The 22,391-nt window shown below is 40.2% G+C and overlaps 1 protein-coding gene across 1 annotated transcript; it reads left to right on the forward strand.

The window, feature by feature from the left end:
- Positions 1–356: 356 nt before the first annotated feature.
- Positions 357–22,214, forward strand: MED4 (mediator complex subunit 4). The gene is made up of 7 exons (XM_067563118.1): positions 357–529; positions 8,937–9,003; positions 14,267–14,437; positions 15,180–15,237; positions 17,701–17,787; positions 18,706–18,837; positions 21,461–22,214. Exons 1-7 carry the CDS (start codon positions 444–446, stop codon positions 21,631–21,633), a joined length of 774 nt encoding a protein of 257 aa, XP_067419219.1. The 5' UTR covers positions 357–443; the 3' UTR covers positions 21,634–22,214.
- Positions 22,215–22,391: the final 177 nt, after the last annotated feature.

Here is a 22,391-nt window from a genome sequence, read left to right on the forward strand (position 1 = left end):
GGCCATTAGCAGTGGGTGGGCTTGTGCCCACCCACTTCCCTGGTCATAAATAGGACCAAGCCTGCAGTGCTGGGGCCCAGGGCTTCTTGGTGCCTGCACTGCTCTCTCCTGCCTCATTACCCGCTCCTGTGAGACTGACCCAGCGCCCTCACCCCATTGTGTGGCTCCCACCCCAGGGCCGGAAGGGGAGCGGGTGGCTCGAGCAGAGGCCTGGCAGGGGCTGACTGAGGAGAGGGCGCCCCAGGACAGGCGCTGGGTGGTGGGGCAGGTGCTGCAGCAGGCAACGCTTGGGCGGGAGGGGGCGTCCTCGACAGGTCCGGGTTCTGCGGTTCAGACCTCCGCCGCCAGATGCCGCTGTCGCCGACCTCTTTGCCCAGTCCCGCTCGGGGACCTCCCGCGTGCGTGCTCCTGCGCCTGCGGGCGGCTGATGACCGGGCGCGGCGATGGCGATGGCGGCGGCGGGCGGGGAGCGGAGCAGCACGCGGGACAGGCTGCTGGCGGCGCTGGAGGATCTGGAGCTGCTGGCCAGGTACCCGCGCGGCCCCGCCAGCCCGTTAGCGGGCGGGACTGCGGTGCTCGCGCGGCCGGCCTCGCGTGCGGGGGAGAACAAGGGGAGTCCCGGTGCCGGTCCCGCTCCCGGACCGGCCGGGCTCGTCCCGCTCTGAGTCGCGCCGCCGAGTTGAGGAGCCGGTCGTTCCTGTGTGGCGGGGCAGCGCCGAGAGGCCCCGGTCCAGAGGGGGCCCACCGCCGGGCTGGGCGCCGGAGCCGGACGTGCCCCGGGGATGGGGGGCCGTGCCCCACGGAGCTAGCGATCCAATTAGATAAGCCAGACAACGTAACGGAAATCCCTTTGCCTAGCTGGGTCCGGGCTGGAAGGGTTGTTTCTTTAACTCTTTCCTGTGTGGAAAACCAACGTGCCACATTCACTCTCCAGTTTCAGTAGAATCAGATCCCAGGAGTGTCATAGGAGCATCTGTGTGAAAACAAACGTTAAAGGATGACTGGGGCGGCAGGTGGGGGAATTGGTAATGAAGACACTTTATTACTCCAGTCACTAGTTAGGCAGGTAATTAAACGAAAATCGTAAATGTCTGTTGCGTATATAACACCCCAAAGTAGGTTAGATACTTCACAAACATATAAGACGTGTCTTTGATCTGTAGCACTTGCAACATAAGTCGACAACATATAGACTAAGGCGGTGGGAGGGTTCTCAACCTATTTAGCACTGGGCGCTACATCCAATACTACCTGTAGGGCCCTGAGGATGTCACATGGGCCGCAGGTTGAGAACCACTAGACTGAAGACTGAGAGAAAGGGATAGACAGAACAACTGTTTTTTTTAATTTGTATATCTTTTATTGATCCTTGCCCACACCCCTGTTGTTTTTTTTAGTGTTCACGGTACAACTGTGTCTTATTTTCTGTATTGCCTTTCTGTGGCTTGTCTTCTTGATGGAGCAGTGTGCTTTGCAGGGTGTGATTTCTAAAGTGCGCTAATGTGCTGCACATTAATTGGCTTATGTAGACGCTGCTGATGCACACTAAAGATTCCCTCGTGCACTTCAATGTAGTACAATTTGAAACTAATCCTCAGCAACCCTTTCCTCTATTAACTTGGTGTTCTATTTCACTTCTCCACATCCATTTTCCATGCCACAGAAATTGTCCCCACTTCTTCAGACATTAATTATTCAGTGAAAGTTGGTGTGCTGATGTCTGAGAACTGCAAGTAATGTCCTTTGGTTTAGTCTCTTTCATTCCAGAGAAGCAGGAGCTTTTTTTAGATTGCCTCCTGAAAGTAAGTTGGTAACCTAATATATTTTCCTATTCATGTCCATGGTTTACTCTTTATTTATCTCAGTTACTAGGGCTATGAAAATATACTGGTCAGTTTCACTTTCGTTTTTAGTCAGTTTCTTTTTCAGGTTATCATATTCTGCCACAATATCTGGATTACAAGTTTACAGAGAATGTCCATGTATAAAACAAATCCTTCCATTTTATTTAATCAATCATTGGCCTCAGGGTCTATAAATGCTTGCTTTTACAAAACCTATGTTTTGGGTGAAATTTGACCTGAGAGAATTGTTTTAAAATAATTTAGCAAACATCTCATAGACTATAAGGTCAGAAGGGACCATTATGATCATCTAGTCTGACCTCCTGCAGGAGGCAGGCCACAGAACTTTACCCATCCACTCCTGTAATAGACCCCTAACCTAAGACTCAGTTATTGAAGTCCTCAAATAATGTTTTGAAGACTTCAAGGTACAGAGAATCCACCAGCAAGTGACCCTGAGCCCCATGCTACAGAGCAGGGGTGGGGAACCTTTTCCCTGCCAAGGGCCATTTTGATATTCGTACCTTCATTCGCGGGCCATGTCGCCGATTCCGCCGCCGAATTCCCCCCGCCGCCGCCGAAAAGGGGCAAACGGCGGCAGGGTTTCGGCGGCGGGAACTGCCCGCCCCCCCACGGAACCGCGCCGCCGCCAACTCCACCCCCTCGCCGCCGAAATGCCGCCGCCGTTTCCGCCTTTTCGGCGGCGCGGTTTTACAGTGTCCGCGGGGTGCCGTGGGCCAGTAACCGCCTCCGAGCTCCCGCCGCCGCCGAAAATGGGCAGACGGCGGCAGGGTTTCGGCGGCAGGGTTTCGGCGGTGCGCACTTCCCGCCCGCCCGCGGGCCGGATCAAATTCTTTCGCGGGCTGCATCTGGCCCGCGGGCCGGAGGTTCCCCACCCCTGCTACAGAGGAAGGCGAAAAAACCCCAGGGCCTATGCCAGTCTGCCCTGGGGGAAAATTCTTTCCTGACCCCAAATATGGCGATCAGTTAAACCCTGAGCATGTGGGCAAGACTCACCTGCCAGACACCCAGAAAGGATTCTCTGTAATAACTCAGAACTCACCCTATCTAATATCCCATCACAAGCCATTGGGCATATTTACCGCTAGGAGTCAAAGATCAGTCAATTGCCAAATTAGGCTATCCCATCATACTGTCCCTTCCATAAACTTTTCAAGTTCAGTCTTGAAGCCAGCTAGGTTTCTTGTCCCCCACTATTCCCCTTGGAAGGCTGTTCCAGAACTTCACTCCCCTGATGGTTAGAAACCTTTGTCTAATTTCAAGTCTAAACTTCCTGATGACCAGTTTATATCCATTTGTTCTTGTGTCCACATTCATGCTGAACTTAAATAACTCCTCTTCCTCCCTGGTATTTATCCCTCTGATGTATTTATAAAGAGCAATCATATCTCCCCCCAGCCTTCTTTTGGTTAGGCTAAACAAGCCAAGCTCTTTGAGTTTCCTCTCATAAGGCAGGTTTTTCATTCCTCGGATCATCCTAGTAGCCCTTCTCTGCACCTTTTCTAGTTTGAATTCATCTTTCTTAAACACGGGAAACCAGAACTACACGCTGTATTCCAGATGAGGTCTGACCAATGCCTTGAACAACAGTACTAACTCCTCCCTATCTCTCCTGGAAAGACCTCGCCTGATGCATCCTATGACCTCATTAGCTTTTTTCACAGCCACATCACATTGGTGACTCATAGTCTCAAGCAGAAGGTACTTTCTTTTATCAAGACAAACAATTCTGAACTTGTTCACTTACTGCATACATTTATTTGAAGTCATAAAAAGGCCCTGCTCTGTAATCTGATCTGTGTGGGCAAATCCTAGCACCCATGTGAAACCCATGCGATAAGCAGCACACCTTATGGGAATTCCCTTATGGGAATAAGGGTCTGCCACCAACATGGATCGGATTGCAGGATCAGAGCCTACATGAAACTATTATACAGAAATTGCCAGTCTGCTTAACTTTCTGTTGCCTTTTACTTTAATGAAAAAAAGTATATTAAACATGTAAAAATTGTTGCTTCCAAGATCAGATAATGATTAGGTTCTGTAAAGATTGTTCTAAACTTTACAGAGTAATTGTTCATACACTTTTAAAAATGTAAACCAAATTTAATTTGCTTTTTAAAAAATATTATCTAAATGATTCATTCATCTTATTTGTTTATCACTAGAGCACAATGATTTTTGAAAATAATACAAAGACAGAATCTGAATAGATCTAATTTTTATCTGTTGGGAATTGTGTGAAATTCAAATACAGGTTGATGACAAATAGGGAAAGTGGAGTTTTAAACAGCTAGTCATGATTGATACAATGTATGTGAAATGCACATGTACAAGATAACTGCTTTAATCTGATACCCGGTTCATATGCATTGATGCAAATACTACACATTACTGTCTTCCTGACCTTTGTTTTCCCATAGATCCATGCAGAAAAGTTGTTAGTTTTGTGGTTAAACGCCTTGAATGAATGTCACTTTCACTTAAGGAAAAGAAACATGCAAGATGGAGAACTGGCAACATTACATTTCCAGTCAAAATGTGTATATCTTGAAACTGACTCTGTTACTGTAGATGAAGGGCAGAGTTCTTTCTCCATTTTTTTCATTGCTGACATTTTTATCATACGTATTTCTAACTGAGGACTCATTTTGTTTACTGCTAACATTAACTGTGTGCAAGTTGTTTACATCTGAATTGATGTCTCATAAGTGTGGGCTGCTGCCCCAGATCATTTCCAGATAGAATTGTGTGTCACTTAAAAAACTAACTTCTCAGTGATCTGCTGAAGAACTGACTTGCAAGTGATTGACAAGGATTTGCTAAACCCAATCTCTGAAAGACCAAGAAGTGTTACCAAATGGTTTTGAAATAAATGTGTATCTGAACATGAAATGGTTAACTGAAGAGCTCCTGTTACATTCAGAAGGACTGATGATCTCTGTCACTACTAGTGTAGAGCAGGTTGTACTAATAATATTGCCCAAGTCTATTGTGTCTTCTCACTTTAAGGTCCATTTAGTCGCTTGTTGACTATTAATAGTAGCACAGCATTTATTTTATTCTTTCTCTTCCACAGTTGTTCTTTAAAATGACTAATTTGAACATTTTCGAGTCTGGCTGCTGTTTATTCAACTGTTCTTTGAAGTAAGATGGGATGTGAGCGCATGCTCTGTTTTCCGCTGGTCCTTCAGTAGGTCTGTTGTAATCACCTATTTTGGCTATGGCCTTCAGAAATAATGCTGTCCTGAACTCTGTAATGAATAGTTTTGAATGGATCTTAATCTTTGAATATCAACTCTCTTGCTTACTTTCCTCAGTTGGTAATTTATATTGTTTCTACTCCTATTGGATTGTACAGATAAGTGTTTCTTGCACTACCCTTAATTTTACACAAAATAGGGACATGCTGGTGCAAGAATAATTGTATATGGTACTTTCTGATCTTATTAGTCCCCTTGCTTCTCTGTTTCTGAGCCCACCACCACTTATCAATACAGCATTATTGCTTATATCTCTTGAGGTCCGGCTTCTAGTTTGTCTGGACACTAGACTGTCTCTGACCTATGTCCTGTAGGGTTTCTCTTAGTACCAAACTTGATATGCCTGCATATTCTTCATAAGAAACTTCAAAAGTCTTGTGTATTGTGTTAATTTCAAGTCTAAATTGAAAAATTTTAGCATCTGGATTTATCTGACTTTCATCTTTCCATGTACAGTTCTTGCTTGGCCCAATGAAAGCATTTCCTATGTGATGAAAAGTAGTCATCCATGCAAATAGAGATTTCACTTAAGCTTTCCTCTAGAAACTCAGAATCTTTAAAATTTTCTCTCATTTTCTTTGTTCAGCAGGTTTTATTAAATAAGTAAACTATCCTTGGCTCCATTTAGAAACTGCTGTAGCTCTTCACCTATACTTTTTCCAGGAATGCCAAGAACATATGTTTTTCCTTAATATGTTGTCATCATCACTGAGTTTGGTAACAAATTAGTAATAGTTCTTCTCTCATGAGGTGCGTCTGTACCATGATTTTGGGTATTCTTTATTTTTTCCTATTAACCTTTTTTTTAGTGAATTCATATATGCCTCTTAATGTGATTCTTGAAAGTCTTCCATCTCTCTAAGCAGCATAGTAAATCAGATTAGGACACTTCTCTGCCAGCTAGGAACACATGGAGTCCTTGTAACTTGGCTTGAAGTTCAAAAATACTTACAAATAATGATTCATCTTCCATTTAGTGAGAAGTGGACCTATAACATCTCCTCCGAATACGCCATCCAATTAGCTGTTCAGTATTTTAGAGTCCTGCCTACCTTTTATAAACTACTGTTGATCTTCTGCAGTCTGAGTGGCTGAAGCACACAATGTTTGTTCTTTTAGCCATTCAGAGCTACTAGTTCTTTGAATGTAGCCTTTATTTTTATAAATAAGCTGATTTCTAATCTTTTAATTCAATAAAAAATCAAGAGAGTCAGTCTTTAGAGATACAAATTTTGCCTGGAAATGTAATGTTACCAGTTCTTCATTGAGCGTTTTTTTTTTTTGTTTGTTTGGTTTTTTTTAAGTAAAGGTGACAACATTAATTCAAGGGTTTATTCTCAGAATAGACTAACAACCTTTCTACATAGATCTGTGAGAAGATGAGAATCAATGTTTTGTTCCGTTTATACAACTTTTTGGTTTTGGTACAGTTTGTTTAAGAAAACCTTTATCATCAAGTTCTGTGTTGACTTATCCTATGCAAACCCATTGAAGTAGGATGTATAAATAGTATAGAATTTGGCCCTCTTTCAAGGTTACTCTGAAAGCTTTTAAAAGGTTTAATCGAATACACTTGTGTACATCCATTGAAGGAAATGGGATTGCACAGGTTTGACTGACAGAACCTGGGATTTTTCCTTCTCATGCTCAGTTTTACCTTGACTTTAGGTTGATTGTGTACAGCTGGCAGTCTTAGTTGCAGAGTGAGCACCTTTGATATGAAAATAGAGAGCCAGTAAACATGGAATCCCATTATTTCACTTTTCAGAGTAGAACTTCACCTTAAATACAAACATTGTTAAACATGTTGTTGCTGATTATTTTACCAGAAACTTCCAGCTACCATCCAATTTAAAAGTTGCTGAATATGTTGGCTTTTTCTGATTTTCTCATTTTGAAAGGATGTACCATAGGAATGAAAGTGCAAATTTTGAATTTGCAAATATTTTAATATTTTGTTCACATAACCAAGATATACATACTACTATTCTTTACAAAAAATAATCAAAGTAAAAATTGTTCATGTTGTTGCCTGGTTAAAAGGGCTGAACTCCTGTGGTTTGCAGGATTTTTGTTGTGTTTCTATGAAACTTGGAACAGCAGCAGTGAGGGAAGATAAGTTAAATGGTCATTTTTGTCTTACAGTGAAGTTTGGTATTGAAATATAAGATGAGAGCCAAAAGGAACCAAAAACAAAAAAATCACTCCGTGTGACAACTCCACAGATTTTGCAACTTTTTCCTACAGAATTCCACTGCTAGTGTTTAATAATCAGTAATTGGAAGAGCTCATTTGGTTGGAAAGGGGGCTGTCTGGATTGGGGGGATTTAGAGCTAAGACTCCATTATTTATGACCAGTCTGGCTCCAGTTGAGCCTGATATGGTAGATTGGAATTCATTGCCATTTTGGCTATTTGGTGATCTGAGAAATGAGTTGGTGGCAGGTCCAATTCTTATTGAATTCATGTCCATGTTTTATAAACCACCATAACAATAGGCATGTGGCTTAGCAGACTTGGAGATGCTAAGTACTGAGAATCTTAATCAAAGTCCATAAAAGTCAATGGAAAGCATTCCATTAACTTAACTGGGCTTTGGATTTGGCTACCAAGAAGCCTCTGAAAAGTAGTATTGAGAAATAAATATTGGGCTGGATTCTCTGCTGCATTCAATATCCACTGGCTCCAACAGAGGGGGGCGGGCGAAGGATCTTTCTGGTCCTGGCCCCCAGTATGCTTTTGTGTGGCCTGGAGTGCTCCAAAACACATGCCTCTTTGCTGTGGCCCTCAAGGGGTTGTCCATCAGTAGCAGAAAAGCTGAGGAGTGCAGAAAGCTGGATGTTAGCTGGGGACACCCCCATACTGAGGAAACATCGCTTTCCAGGCTCCCTTGCACCACAGAGTAGCACAGTGGGACAGAGTGATTTTGAGATTCTGTCCCATTATTACTGCTCTCCTTTCTGCCCTGTAAATGGTCCCTGTGCAGCAGAAGTGAAACATATTGGCAAATGTCAGTGAGGGAGGTGCCTTTAAAGGGACATTTGCCAACTCATATTTGGCCCAAATCTTAAATATAGTGTGTATATTATCTATATCTATAGATCTATAATGTAAGATCAATAGATATATTTCCACAATGATGTTCTGAAATTTCAGTCAAAATAATTGTTTTAAAACAAATAACCACTTGCAATATTTGAAACCTAAGCGTGCAAGATCTATGAACCTGAATGTGAAACTGACTAAAAGGAAAAGCAAAACTGATTTCTTTGAGAGAAATGGGAAAAAGTAAGCAAAGAACAAAAATAGTTACAAATCAACTTGTATTTTTAAAATTCCCTTTGTATAATCTAAGGTGGTGTTTGTAATGCAGATAAAGAAATGTGTTTACAATGTCTGATTTTTAAGGTTGATGATGTCCTTTGGAACTCTTCCTGCTGGTATCATACTTAGCTGAGAGGATGTCAGCCTGACACCTTTCATAAACACAAATGTCACTTGAAATAACAGAAAGTACTTTGGAAATAGTCTTATTCACTTCTTAAATTGAAAGGCCATTGCCAACGTTTTTAGGTCCAAAATTAGATTGATCTTTCCTCGTGTGTTTGTAAAATCGAATTAGGTTTTTACTCAAAAATAAAGACTTTGCTACTTTTGGGTTTTCCAAGGGGATTGTCTTAAATGCTGAAATATTTTTAAGATGATAAAAAATATGTCACTCGTGTACTCCTAAAACTCATTGGGGACCATCTCATCTAATTTCTAAATAGTGGTTTAGAATATTGTTTAAAATGCAAATTTCATTTCAGGGAACTGATTGAAATTTTGGCAATTTCAAGAAATCAGAAACTCCCACAACCCGGAGAGGAAAGCCAGGTAAACAAACTTTTTAAAATATTTGTCTGGTTGGGTAACCTCCATCTTTAGCATTCTTCTCCCTACCTAGTCTAGCATTCAGGCGAACTGAGTGAAATTTTTAGCAACACTAATATTTGCAAAGTTTAGTGGTGAGGGCTCAATCTTGCTTCCAAGGAAGTCAGTGACAACTCCCCTTTCCTTCCCCACCATCTGTGAGCAAAGGGCTTTGCCCTGAGTTTGTAAATGCTAGCTGTGTTCAATAGGGGTGAAATCCTCTGAAATGTGTGAAGTAGTGGTTAAACAGACTCTTCAGAACTTTGCTTTTCCAGGGCTAGATTCTGAGCAGAGCTTGAGCACCTGTTACTCCTAGTTCTGTTTTTTTAAAGCTCCTGATTTATTTTCAAGACAATTAGTCAAATCTGAATAATTTATAAAGTTTCTTTTCAGAGTGTGGTCCTGTCTACACTGAAAATTATATTCTGACTAGAATATACTTTATTTTTGTTAAAAATATCTTGTAATACAGTGATGAGTAGTACGAGTGGGGCGTGTGTGGTTTTTAAAAAATTATTAGAATGTTCATGAGGTCAAGACTGTTGTTCTCTAATAGTTTCCAAAATAACATTTTAACAAAGGTATGCCTTGACTATGCTGCTGGCATAACTGCTAGGAAAAATTAAAAAAAGTTGTTTCCCCTGTGTTAGCCTTTCATTCCTGAGGGCTTGTCTACATAGGCACACTTGGAAAAATTAATTCAGATTAACTGAAGATGTGAATTTAAATTGGATCAATTAAACCACTGTATGGACACTCTTTTATGTTTACATTGCACAATTCTTATGGTGAAGTGAAGATTACACACACTGTGTGTCCGCTAGCATGGGGATAAATAGTCAAGTAGATGGTGAGCCACTGCTTAGATGAGTAAAGGCAAGCTTGAACCCCTAGGTATGTACTCTACATGCTCAAGCAGTACCTCCCCCATCTACACTATGGTATTTTTTAGCAGTGTAATGTCCCACTGCGTTCCTGCTGTTGGAGCATTTTCTTGCCACAGTGAAAGACAACGGCAGCAGGGAAGGGCTCTGGCAGCTCTCTGCTGCCTCCCTCTTGCCAGAATCTTTCACTGCCATGTGTAGCTACGCAGTGCAATGTGGACACAGCCTGCTTTTCACTGTGGTGTATAGCTATACATATCCTACACACTGACACCAGTGTGTGCAGTGTGGACATAGCCTAATTCAGAATTAAAGTGATCTTAATTTGATTTATCTTAATTCACGAATAAAAGTTAATTAAGATTAATTGAATTATAGGGTCACTTTATTTCAGGAAGAGCGTCCACTCCGGGATTTAATGCAGTTGAATGAATCTATTTTAAAAGTTAATTCAGATTAACTTTCCATGGTGTCCCTGTGTAAACAAGCCCTCATGATGTTGGAGAAAATAGGGTAGGCAGTTATTACTGTAAAGGACACAGCATAGTTCTCTTGATTGAACATGTCTTGTCTACTTTTGCTGGACTTTTGTAGGCAACAATTTTATGTTTGAACAGAGTTCTTGTTGCCAGGTTGACTGTTTCATAGCCAATATAGACAAGGATGAACAGTGATATAAACAGTGTTGGAAAATATGCTGGACTTACTTTCCAAAACTGCTTACAACACAGTTCATTTGTGTGTGCTGGCCAGGGAAACCATGTCATGCTGTTAGCAAGAACAGTTTTTAAATATTTTATAATAACATAGCCGCAATGTGAATGTAGACCGTGCCAGTCTCCCAGGCTTGTTAGATAAGAATGTTAATCATTTGTGTGCATATCTTTACTGGCAGTGAAAGTAGGGAAATGAATCCAGTTTGTAGCTATCGTTGGGGAGGTCAGCTGGAGGGAGACAAATTTTTTTTAATTTAACGTGTATGTTAAAATTTCAGTGATCCATACTTGTAATGTTCCTTTGTATGCTTTAGCAGCACATTTGGCCCCTTTTTGTGCTGACACTTCTCCTTGCAAACCTTGCTGTGGCATTGTTACTGAGTGAGACTGCAGGGTTTGCTTTGCTCTTAAACCAGAACATTCAGTCAGCTTCATCCTTCTGTCTTCCCTAGGTAGAATTCTGTTTCCTTCAAGACCATTATGATGTAGTCATCCCAGATTTAATGCTCTGAGAATCCAATTTAATGTAATTAGTCTTAAGCTAAAACTATGTAATAGAATATTACAGAAGAAGAGAGAAAATAGAAATAAAAAATACTGTAAATTCATGCTCCTAAAAGGATACTGTTGGAGATAGGGAGCAGCATTCAGTCTCCTACTGTGCTTCTAAGTATTACTAGAGCTGAAGAGCAGCTTCTTGCTAACCCCGTCCCAGTCCATGTACACTCCTTCAAACTCTGCATGTGTCTTGAGCATTGGTGGCAAGCAGTATAAATATTTTGGGTAAGGAGCTTATTAGATGGTTTGTCAAGTGCTGGTCTTTAGATTTCTGAAGAAAATTATAGCCAGACTATTTCCTTCTGTGATCCTCAGTCCTGATGATCTTCATTCATTCTTCGTCTGGCACTTTGTTAAAATCTCAGCCAGTTCTCTCCTTCTGTGACTTGATGGTGGATTTATTTGTGTGATGGACTGTCCAATTATATGATAACTTTATGGAAGAAAACCCCTAGGATGTAGAGGAAGGAGACTTAATTTTGTGTTTTATACCTTCCCTTTCCTGGTCACTTAAAACAGGCCACTTAATGTAGCTGACAGAATCAGAAGATTTTTCTTCAAGAGGGAATCGAGAATGAAAACAGCAAAGATTAAATTGTGAATACATGTAGTACTAGTTTCAGTAATTTACAGTTATTTCCTCCTTATTATTTACTACTTCTCTCACAATAGCCTCCACATTATCCTTTTATAAATCCAAGGATGAATTTCTAATGGGAGATGCTGCTTATCCAATTTGTGCTGCACTGGCTGAACAGTGACACCCGCCGCCCCCTCAGCACATCCGATTCCCCCGGGGGAGAGCTCCATGGCGGAAAAGCCGTAGCTGTGCACCCTGGGGAACTCCATGCATCCCCCAATCTCCCTGATGGTTCAGCAGAGAACAGGGGGACAGTCCCAGTGTCCTCCCCCTGCCCTGCACTCTGGGCCAGCGCCACTCACCAGGGAAGCACACCACATACTGGAGCTAGGGATGTAAAATGTATCATTTAAACGATATAATTTTTATCGTTTAAACGTTTTAGTTATGATATTTTACATCCCTACTGTGCGTTACAGCATATTTAGTGAGAGGCCTATTCATACCATATGACATTTGAGGGCATAGTAACTTCTAGTTTGGTTGTATACTTTTTTTTTAGTAATGACTTTATGGCTGTGCACTGCTGGGAGTTGGTGAAAGTTTGGACTACTTGTGATAAAACAGCATACCAGTGGGAATCTAGTTTAGGACAGTCAGTGCCCAAGGGAGCTTGCTTCCCTGTGATAATCCCCCAACAAAGTGGGTCATTCTTACTGTTCACCAGAAACTTCCTACTTTCTTTGTTGGCAACATAAGTATTTAGTCAGTTTAGAGTGGTACAAGGACTCAGGGCTCTAAATCTGAGCTTCTGATCAGCAGAATTTAGAAGTGCCACAGAGATAGCTCTCCTTGGGAATAGACACAATATTCATGCTGACTGAAGTAACACTGTTGATAGGGTCTCGAAGAAATGTGGAGGAAATAAGTCAAGGACTCCCCTGTTCCACCCAAATGAACCATTATTTTTATGTGGCACTTCCTTGTACTTCTAAAACAAACCTATAGTTTTGGACAAGAAATGTGTTGTATTAAATTTGCTAGCTTGGTTTAGGAAGCTCTAATCTACATATGTGTGAAATCTACTCATAAAAATAATATTAAATTATTTTTTGTATTCTGGTTACCTGCACTCTGACACCTGTGCTCCTATGGCTTTTGGTGTTATTTCTATAAAAGCTATTCCTAGTGTAATGGGATGGCTATGCTGGTATGCCAGTTTCAATCAAAGCTAACAAACATGGCAGGGTGAGTCTTTGAAAACTAGGGGAGAAATATAACTGCATTAGAATCTGGGATAACTACTCTCTGTGCATGAGAGATTGAGGGGAAAGAGTTGCGCTAGTAGTGATGAAATGAGGGTATTCCAGATCTGCAGAGATTTTACTGCAGAAAACACATTCCTCCACTTTTAAAAGTGATTCATTTGGCACAAACTGTTTCAGACTGCATTTCTACCTAATACCCCTTTTTAAATCAGAATGTCTAGAATTGGCAGCTTCACTGTGGCTGGAATGTACCTGTTATGTCAGTTTGCTATTGATAAAATATTCTTTCTAAGGAATGTACATTTAGGAAGTTCTAGTTAATACTCAGGGGTGATGGACTAGTGCATTCCAGGGCTGTGTGTGATATATTCAGCAGTGGCATAATTAACAGTGATGGGGCTGAAATGTTCATAATTAGAATGAAGAATTAATGATTTATTAGATGAATGAGGAAAATTGGCATCTTTCTTAGTACTCTTGTTTTTGTGTGTTTGGCAGCAGTCCCAACAAGACGAGTCCATCAGTTGCGTGGGTTGAGATGACAATATTTTGCTAAACTGAGAACCAAACCTGGTAGCTTGTCTGGCATCCAAGAAACACACACCTACTTCCATAGAATCATAGATTAGGGTTGGAAGGGACCTCATGAGGTCATCTAGTCCAATCCCCTGCTCAAAGCAGGACCAACCCCATCTAAATCATCTGAGCCAGGGCTTAGTCAAGCCGCACCTTAGAAACCTTCATGTCTGCGTGTGCAAATTTAATATTGAAACTTGTATCTTCTTTGACAGATTAATGGAAACTTCTTGTTTGCATTCATCAATAACATCCTCCAGCATACCAGCTTTGGTACAAATAAATACTTTATTAGGTACTTGTAAGCTCCAGCCAAAGACACATGGACATCGACAAACAGATTGCAGGGAGGGTGAGGGGGTGCAGGCAAAAGGGTACGACAGGGCTCAGCAACAGGTCATACTTGGCCTACCCTCATGTTGCACTTTGGGCTATCTAAATTGTAGATTATCTTTCCAAGTAGAAGAGAGAGAAACTTCATTTTATTTTAAATATGTTTGTTTTGGAGGATACAACAAAATCAGTGTGAATACCCCGAATCTGACTTCCGCTGTCCATCCTATCCCCTGGATTCCTCTTCGCAGTGCAGTTGTGGATTTTGTGTTTAATCAAGCTAAATAAGTTACATAACTTGTTATCTGGCAGATCCTGGAGTTGCTGATTCAGAGGGATGGAGAGTTTCAGGAATTAATGAAACTGGCACTTGATCAGGGGAAAATCCATCATGAAATGCAGCTATTAGAAAAAGTAGTTGAAAAGAGGGACAGTGATATTCAGCAGCTACAAAAACAACTAAAAGAAGCAGAGCACATACTGGTAAGTCTATAGGTGAAATGTTTGATTTTTCAAAGCTGCCGATTGGGATGGAAACGGGTGGTGCTGCATAACACGCAGTTCCAGAAAAAACAAAATATTTATTTGTTTAAGGAGATTAAATGTATAAATTCTTCTTGAAAGTCTGGAAATTACTTTTTCAGTAGCCAGAGTTAATTAAAGTTACTGAGGTATTCTCTCTTGCTTTTTGGAAAGGCTATAATGGTAATTTTCATCCAATTTATATTACTCTTCCTTCATAATAATCCATTCCACCCAGTCTGTTTTCACTATTTGAAAGATTCATAGTGAAAATAACACCTATTGTAAATATTAGATGAAATTTGGAAAATCAAACCACTGAAGACAGGTGCTGGTTAAATGAGAAAAGAGTTGAAGGAACAGATGAATGTTGTACTTCACATTTTGGCCTGATCCTTTGAGAAAATAGGCAACTGTTTGAGCAACTTGGACTATGGGCATCAGAATTCATAGAAGAGGGTAGCTAATTAATTAATTTGACATGCTAGAGGCATTACTGTGCTATGTGCTCACATAGTAATAAAACTTTATTTAAAACAGTTGTATATTTTGAAAACATTCACTGTATAATAAGATGTTGATGTGATTTTTATTTTACAGGTAGTCTTTAATAGGCTAAATGGATAAATTCACAGGGCCTCTTTAACTGAGCCTAAGGTTACAAATTAATAAAACATTGAATAATCTTTTTTTTTTTAACTAGGCAACCGCTGTTTATCAAGCAAAGGAAAAACTAAAATCAATAGAAAAAGCAAGAAAGGGTGGGTATCAATAGTTTATTACACTATTCTGAGGCTTTCAAAACTCTGTATTGCTTTAAGTCAGTGTTTCCCAACCATTGTGCTACAACACACTGGTGTGCTGTCAGGCCTAAACAGGTGTGCCCTGTTTAAAAAGTACATGTGAGAACAAGGGGGAGAGGGGAGCTGCCTTCTGATTGGTCGTCTGCCTCACTGCTGCACCTCCTCCAGGGGTGGAGCAACAAATCAGAGTTCAATCTCCCTCTCTTCTCTCCTTCCCTCCAGTGTGAACAATGGGTTGGCTCCTCTGCCCCTCAGCTCCCCTCCTGCAGCCGCTGGCTGGGGGTGGGGAGAAGAGGTCCCTGGAGCTTGAAGTGTGCCGTAGCAGAGTAAAGGTTGGGAACCACTGCTTTAACTAATTTATTTAGAGTTCTATATAAGCATGTAGGTTGATTTTTTTTTAAAAAATTGTATTGCATAACAATTTAAGACTTGAAAATCTCTGTAAAATGTTGCATGTGTATAAGGGGTTTCCATTTAATTTGGAACCTCTACATCTTATAAAAGGACTTTGTTGTGCTGGAGTTGTGTGGGATTTTATTTTGGAGGGGTGGGTGTGTGTGTGTCTGTGTGTGTGTGTGTTGGGGGAACATTACATAATTTTTAAGGTCTAGCTCTAGATATGTTTCCTCTTAGTGTTAATTTCTGTGCTGATTTTGCTTTAGTAACAATGCATATGATTAGCTTAATTTGTCACAAAAGGAATTTACCCTGATATGCTGGTCTATAGTTTGTATCTAATACTTTTTCTTTGGGGGGCAGGCATAGCTTTAAAAAAAAAAAAAAAAAAGAATGTCAGCACTACTTACTAAAAGCTGTGTCTTGCCCTCAGACTTGCTGGCAATATACTATGTATCTAATAAAAGCAGCTATAGAACTTGCATAACTAAGTCAGTCATTTTTACAAAATAGGTGGGAAGGTATTTTATAGTTATTTATAGTATCTTTATGGTTATTTGTGACTTTCATCCAAAATGATCTCAGGGCATTTCATAAATGAATACATTGCTTGAAATGCAGCCACTTATGCAGTGGAGAGTGACGGCCATCTGGCATGTGTACACTTGCATGATAGCTAAACTTCTATCCTTTTTTGTCCTACTAAGCACACTAGGACAAGTCCCTACTATTACAAAAATGCCGTGGCATTTTAGAACCAGCTTCTGTGTTGGCACTAAAAGTCTCCTATGAAAGATCCACCTAGCTCTTATATTGCCTTTTTTATCAGTAGATCTCAACATCACAAAGTAGGCTGCATGGAAATCAGTCTACATCATAAGGTTGAAAAACTTAATTGACTTTCATGATATTTTAATCTGTAGTTTGAGTCAATATATTGCAAACCAGATCCTTATGTTAAGTTATTTGTGACAGACTGATAGTATCCTGCAATGTCCTGGACATACTTTCTGAAATTAAGATAAACTTTTATTGAATTAGGTTAAACCTTACTGAATTAGGTTTAATACCTTTTGGGGACCATTTTATTAAAAATGCAACTATTTATGTTTTATTGTGGAATTGTATGCAACTCCTCTAGGAGAAGGTGGGGGATGCTAATGCAATTGGTTATCAGCCCTGTGAAGCCACACCCTGGAGAGGTATGCGTATACTAGTTCAAACTGGATTCTCCAGGGACCAACAGACAAAGAAAGGATTTTTGGATAAATAGTCTGTGTTAAAACAGGTTTATGGCCTTTTTCCTGGTGCAGCAGATGGACAGGACCTCTGGTCCACAGAGGGCCCCAGTCCTTAGAGAAGGATTGGAAAGACTTTGCCTACTGAGGCCCCCATAAGACTGTGTGTGTGTTCTGAGCTGAAGTTATGATGAACTTGAAATCACAAGGAAACTTCTTGGGTTGGGTACTGAAGAACTGTTCCTGGCAGAGACCTTGTTAGGGTTGGAGTGATCTCTTGTAAGCATATTAGCATGTGCATAGGTTATTTTATTGTTGTTAATGTTTTCTCTGTAGTACTTTTAACAAAAATAAAATAGGCTTGCACAGGAAGAATTGTGGGGTACCTTAAAACAGTGGGCAATTACTCTGTAATTAGTCTCTGAAAAGAAAGCAAGCAGGCCTGTCTCTGCTGGGAATAACACATTAAAGGCAGGGGACTGTTCAACCTGGAGATACTCTGGTCAGAAGAGAAAGAGACAAGTATCTCCACTCAAGAGGTGATGACCAGAGGCTTTGAAGCTTTGAATGGGTTGCCCTTGCTGGATCATAGAAGGGAAATACAGGTGCAGTTGTCCTGAACTGAGACACTGTCCTCTGTGCAATGCCTGCATAATGGGGATAACCTTGAGGTTCTATTAAAAGGTTACACTGTTGATCTCTCTTTGGAATATCAAACTACCAAATCAGGCAATCTCTTGCTAATCAGGGTGCATTTCCCTTGTTAACTTCTTTTCCCCTTTCACAGGTGCTATTTCATCTGAAGAAATAATTAAATATGCCCACAGGATTAGTGCCAGCAATGCTGTTTGTGCACCTCTGACATGGGTACCAGGTAAAGTTCATGTTTGACAAATAAGCTGTATGAGTTTGTCATACTTTCATTGATGGCATGACAGGGAAATGTCCTTTCGTTATAATATAGAAACAATGATTAACTACCCCTTATAACATTTTTCATGACACAAATATTAGTTTGCTTGGATTTTATAGAACTTTACAATATTAAAAATGTTTTGGGTTTTTTTTTTTGCATGAGATAGTTAAAATACTTTTATCCTATTTTTTTTTTCTTGCTGAATATCTGGGAGTCAAAACTTGTGGAAATATCATCTAATTTGTGGATTTTATAAGTGGCTTTAAATAGCTACAAAACTCACAGCTCCTGGACTCTGTTAATAAGTTAGTACTGTATGTCCTCTCTTGGATCCCTGGTTTCTGGGTCCCGTTCAAGTTTTTGGGCCTAAGTAAAGCCATTAATGGGCTAGCACCAGGTTATATTAAGGATTGTTTCTCCATTCACATTCCTCTGAGACCACTGTACTCATTAGGGACATGGAAAACTATACAGAAATTATTGGGAGTCAGAGGCAAGGAATATTCAGTGATGGATCCTAGCATCTGGAACCCAACCTCTAGTAGCAGATCAGAATGTGTACTTCACTAAAAAGCAAAGCCAAGAACTGAAATGAAGTCTTGCTAATAGTAGCAGAGAGAACAGAAATATGTCTTGAAAAGTGAGTTTCTTGTGTACTTCTTTCTGCCAAGCTTGAATAAACAAAGAATCTAAAGGGAGAATATATCTGGGTTTAATTGCTCACAGAATAGGTGTGCTTCCCATTGCTGATGTGGGCAGTCAACACAGTTTTATGTTAAAAAAGTATTAAAGGAAAAGACTAGCACTGAATAGCTGATAGTTATATTGCAGATGTTAGCTTTGTTTTAATCATATAAAAAACTATTTGTTTTTAAGGGGACCCACGCAGGCCATATCCTACAGATTTGGAGATGAGGAGTGGCCTTTTGGGTCAGATGAGCAATCCATCCACTAATGGAGTTAATGGACACTTGCCAGGGGATGCACTTGCAGCAGGCAGATTGCCAGGTAATGGAAGAATTCAGATGTTTATGCAATGAATAAAGGAAATGCCATAACTATAGCAATTATGAATTTAATTCACCACAAAAGTGTCTGGGATAACAAGTCAGAACTAAAACAGCTAAAAATTCTGGCTGACATTGTTCCCTGGCAGTTAGGGATTATTAAATAAACAGTTTGAAATGCTGGCATGGTGATATAGAAGAGCAAGAAAAAATTTATTCTGTTTTATTTGTCCCACTGCTAAATCAAATTGAGACAAATGGATCACATTGGCAAACTATGGACAAAATTTCAGTCTTGAAAGGAGGAATATGTAGGCTTTCAGTTTCAAATCCATTTCTGTAATTTCTAATAAAATGATTATTTTAAAATCACAGACTAGAAGATGGAAAACTTTCAGAGCAAATTACTGCTTTCAGAGCAATGAAAACAAGTATGTTGTCTTGAATCATGAAGGGGAAGTTCAGATATGTATTAAGCCAGTAACAATGATTGCTAACTATATTCTGGTGTGAAAATACTGCTAGTGAACTAAGAATGGAGTGGATTAGTTATGCTGGGTGATGGGTGGTTTTTACCTTTCCAGGAGTTGACTAAAGGCGAACAAAACTTCCATATTGATTTTTAAAAGATCTTACCGTTCTTGTCTAACCATTTGTTGTTATAAACAGTTTGTTTTCAAAAGTTAAATTTTTATGGCGAGGTACATCTTAAAGCAGAAGTCTTATTGCAGCTGTTCTAGAAAAACTGTGTTTGTATAAATACTGAGCTGGAAACCAGACGTTGTTTTAATCCTGGCTGTGTAATCTTGGGCTAGTCACTTAGCCTGTTTTCTGAGAGGTGAAATGCAGGTAATAACTGTGACCTGTCTGTGCCTATGGTAGCCCACCTGAAAGTGCCAAGGTCAGGGCAGGCTGCAAAAGGAGAGCAGATTCTCCCACAACTGGTGGGTAACACACAAGTTAGATTTCTTGACCGGGCACAAACAGTGCTCCTGATTTCCTATACTGGTTATCAAGAATCTACAACAAGAAATACATAACATCCTTTATTGCATTTCAGTCTCTGGCTCCCAATCAGCAACTGGGTCCAGTAAAGAGATAAGTTATTTAAAACTATTCCTTTTACCAAAATGTTCTCCTGATCCCCAAAGGGTCAGCCACATTATCAGATCAATATAAGTTCTTTGGATCTTACCCAAAATACCACCCTGCCAGCTAACGCTTTAGTAGCTAAACTAAAGGTTTATTATATAGGAAAGAAACAAATAAGACGACAGATGTTAAATGATTAAAGCATTCAGATACATACAAAAGACTTCAAAGTCCATATATATCAGATTATCAGCAGAATTGTGGAGTTTGCAGGTTTGTACAGTTTCTCTGGTGTACATGTAGTATCTGGATAGGTCTCAGTCCTTTGTTTCACAGCTTCAGTTTGGATGAGTTGATCCAGAGGTAGGAAGCCGGAATGAAGACAAGATGGAGATGGTGCAGCAGCATTTTATAGTCTCTGGTCTGCCATGTGGCAGGAAAACACTTGCAATCCTCCCGACCACAGGCATGTCCCTACATGTCCTGATGACTCATAGGTGCAGCCCTGACTTCTCTCCCTGGGCTCATTATATAGGTCAGTGGTTCCCAACCTCTTCTCTTCCGCGGCACACCTCAAGCTCCAGAGACCACTTCTCCCCACCCCCAGCCAGCGGCTGCAGGAGGGGAGCGGAGGGGCAGAGGAACCAACCCATTGTTCACACAGGAAGGGAAGAGAGGGAGATTGAACTCTGAATGGTTGCTCCGCCCCTGGAGGAGGTGCAGCCGTGAGGCAGATCGTCACTCAGAAGGCAGCTCCCCTCTCCCCCTTGTTCTCACATGTACTTTTTCAAAAAAATCAGTGGCACACCTGTTTGGAAACGCTGGTATAGGTGTTGGCCCTTGATGAGTTATCAGTGCTGACATTAATCTGGTTGGGAGGCATAACCCAGTAGCATAGCACAAGTTTTTGGATAGATATATATCACACATAGTCATAACTCACAGTACAAAGACGATACATACACATAAACAATATTATCATACTTAGAAAATGATAACTTCCAGTGATACCTAACATGGCATATCTTGTAAGATATTTATTGCAGTTTTGTCATATAAGTATTAAATATTACAATAATCGGTACCCCTAATCCAGACAGCATTACATTAACATTCACTCATTTCTCAGTGGTCTTGTGGTAGTTAGTTAATGTTTGAACAGTACTGTGAAGATATAAAGCACTGTACAAATATTTTGATATTTTTAAATTAGCATGATCATAGTAGAGAAGGAAGGGGACCCTATCTTCTCAGTCAAGTAGCGCCTCTGATGGAACAGGTCTGTACAGTATTAGAATGGCTCCTTTACAAGAGATTTTTCAGCTGCCAAGTGAACTGTTTCAGCTAACTTGTTTAAAAATTCAAGAATGAGCATTGGGAGAATTGTTTAGGACTGAAAACAAAACGTTTTAAAGTGTTTTTAACAGTATATGCAGCTGTGCATGTTTACAGATGCATGGGCTTCTCCATTTAAAAGGCTGATGTTCAACTAATGATTATGCTACCAAAGAATTGGTGTATTTATTTTTCAGATGTGCTTGCCCCTCAATATCCCTGGCAGTCAAGTGATATCTCAATGAACATGCTACCTCCTAATCATAGCAATGACTTTATGTTGGAGCCTCCAGGACACAATAAAGAAAATGAAGATGATGTAGAAGTTATGTCAACAGACTCCTCAAGTAGCAGTAGTGACTCAGATTAGGTACACAAAAGGGACAACATCCCAACCCAATAGACTTTTATTTCCTCTGGTGAAGGCAGGTTGGACACTATTCATCAAAAGCTGCAATACCAGCCTGGTATGTTGGCTTCACATGTGGGGCGAGAAGACATAGCTGTTTAGACCTAAGGTGGTGATTTTAAAATTCTGAACGTTTTGTTGGTTTAGATTTTGTCCACTAGGTGCTCAATTAAAACAAGCAAAACTGGCTGGTAACTTTTTGCTGGAGAGAGCTTTACCAGCTTTCCAATGATTGTGTTCTCTGTAAACGGTATATTTCTTTACTATGCATTAGACAAAAGTTTTTCTGGAAAAGGAGCTGTAATGTTTAATAACTTCACTCTTTTGATAATAGCCTTTCTCCTAAGGCATAAAAAAATGTGTATAGCTGTATAGATTTTAAAAGTTGACTCTTCGTTAGCTACTGCCAGAACTTGTGTTTGCTCATCTTGTGTGGTATGAGAACAAAAATGTGATGTGACAATAAGCCGTCATACAAAAATGTTTTTGTAATTAGTGTAATATATAGTGAATTTGTTATAAATAAACTCAACTTTGATGTACTTTTACACTTGCATAACTTAATCTTGGATAAATTTTATTGCAGGACTGACTAACTTCTTGACTCTGCATATCTCCACAGTAGGAAACACCTATGTAGTTATGAAAGAATGAGTAGTTTCAGCAGCTTCTATTCACCCTTGCTCATGGCTTTCTAAAGTTTTGACTAAATCTGTTCC

The sequence above is a fragment of the Emydura macquarii genome, unplaced genomic scaffold (genome assembly GCF_026122565.2).
Source record: "Emydura macquarii macquarii isolate MOO-44397 ecotype Brisbane River unplaced genomic scaffold, CSIRO-AGI_Emac_v2 contig_2473, whole genome shotgun sequence".
Classification (NCBI taxonomy): domain Eukaryota; kingdom Metazoa; phylum Chordata; order Testudines; family Chelidae; genus Emydura; species Emydura macquarii.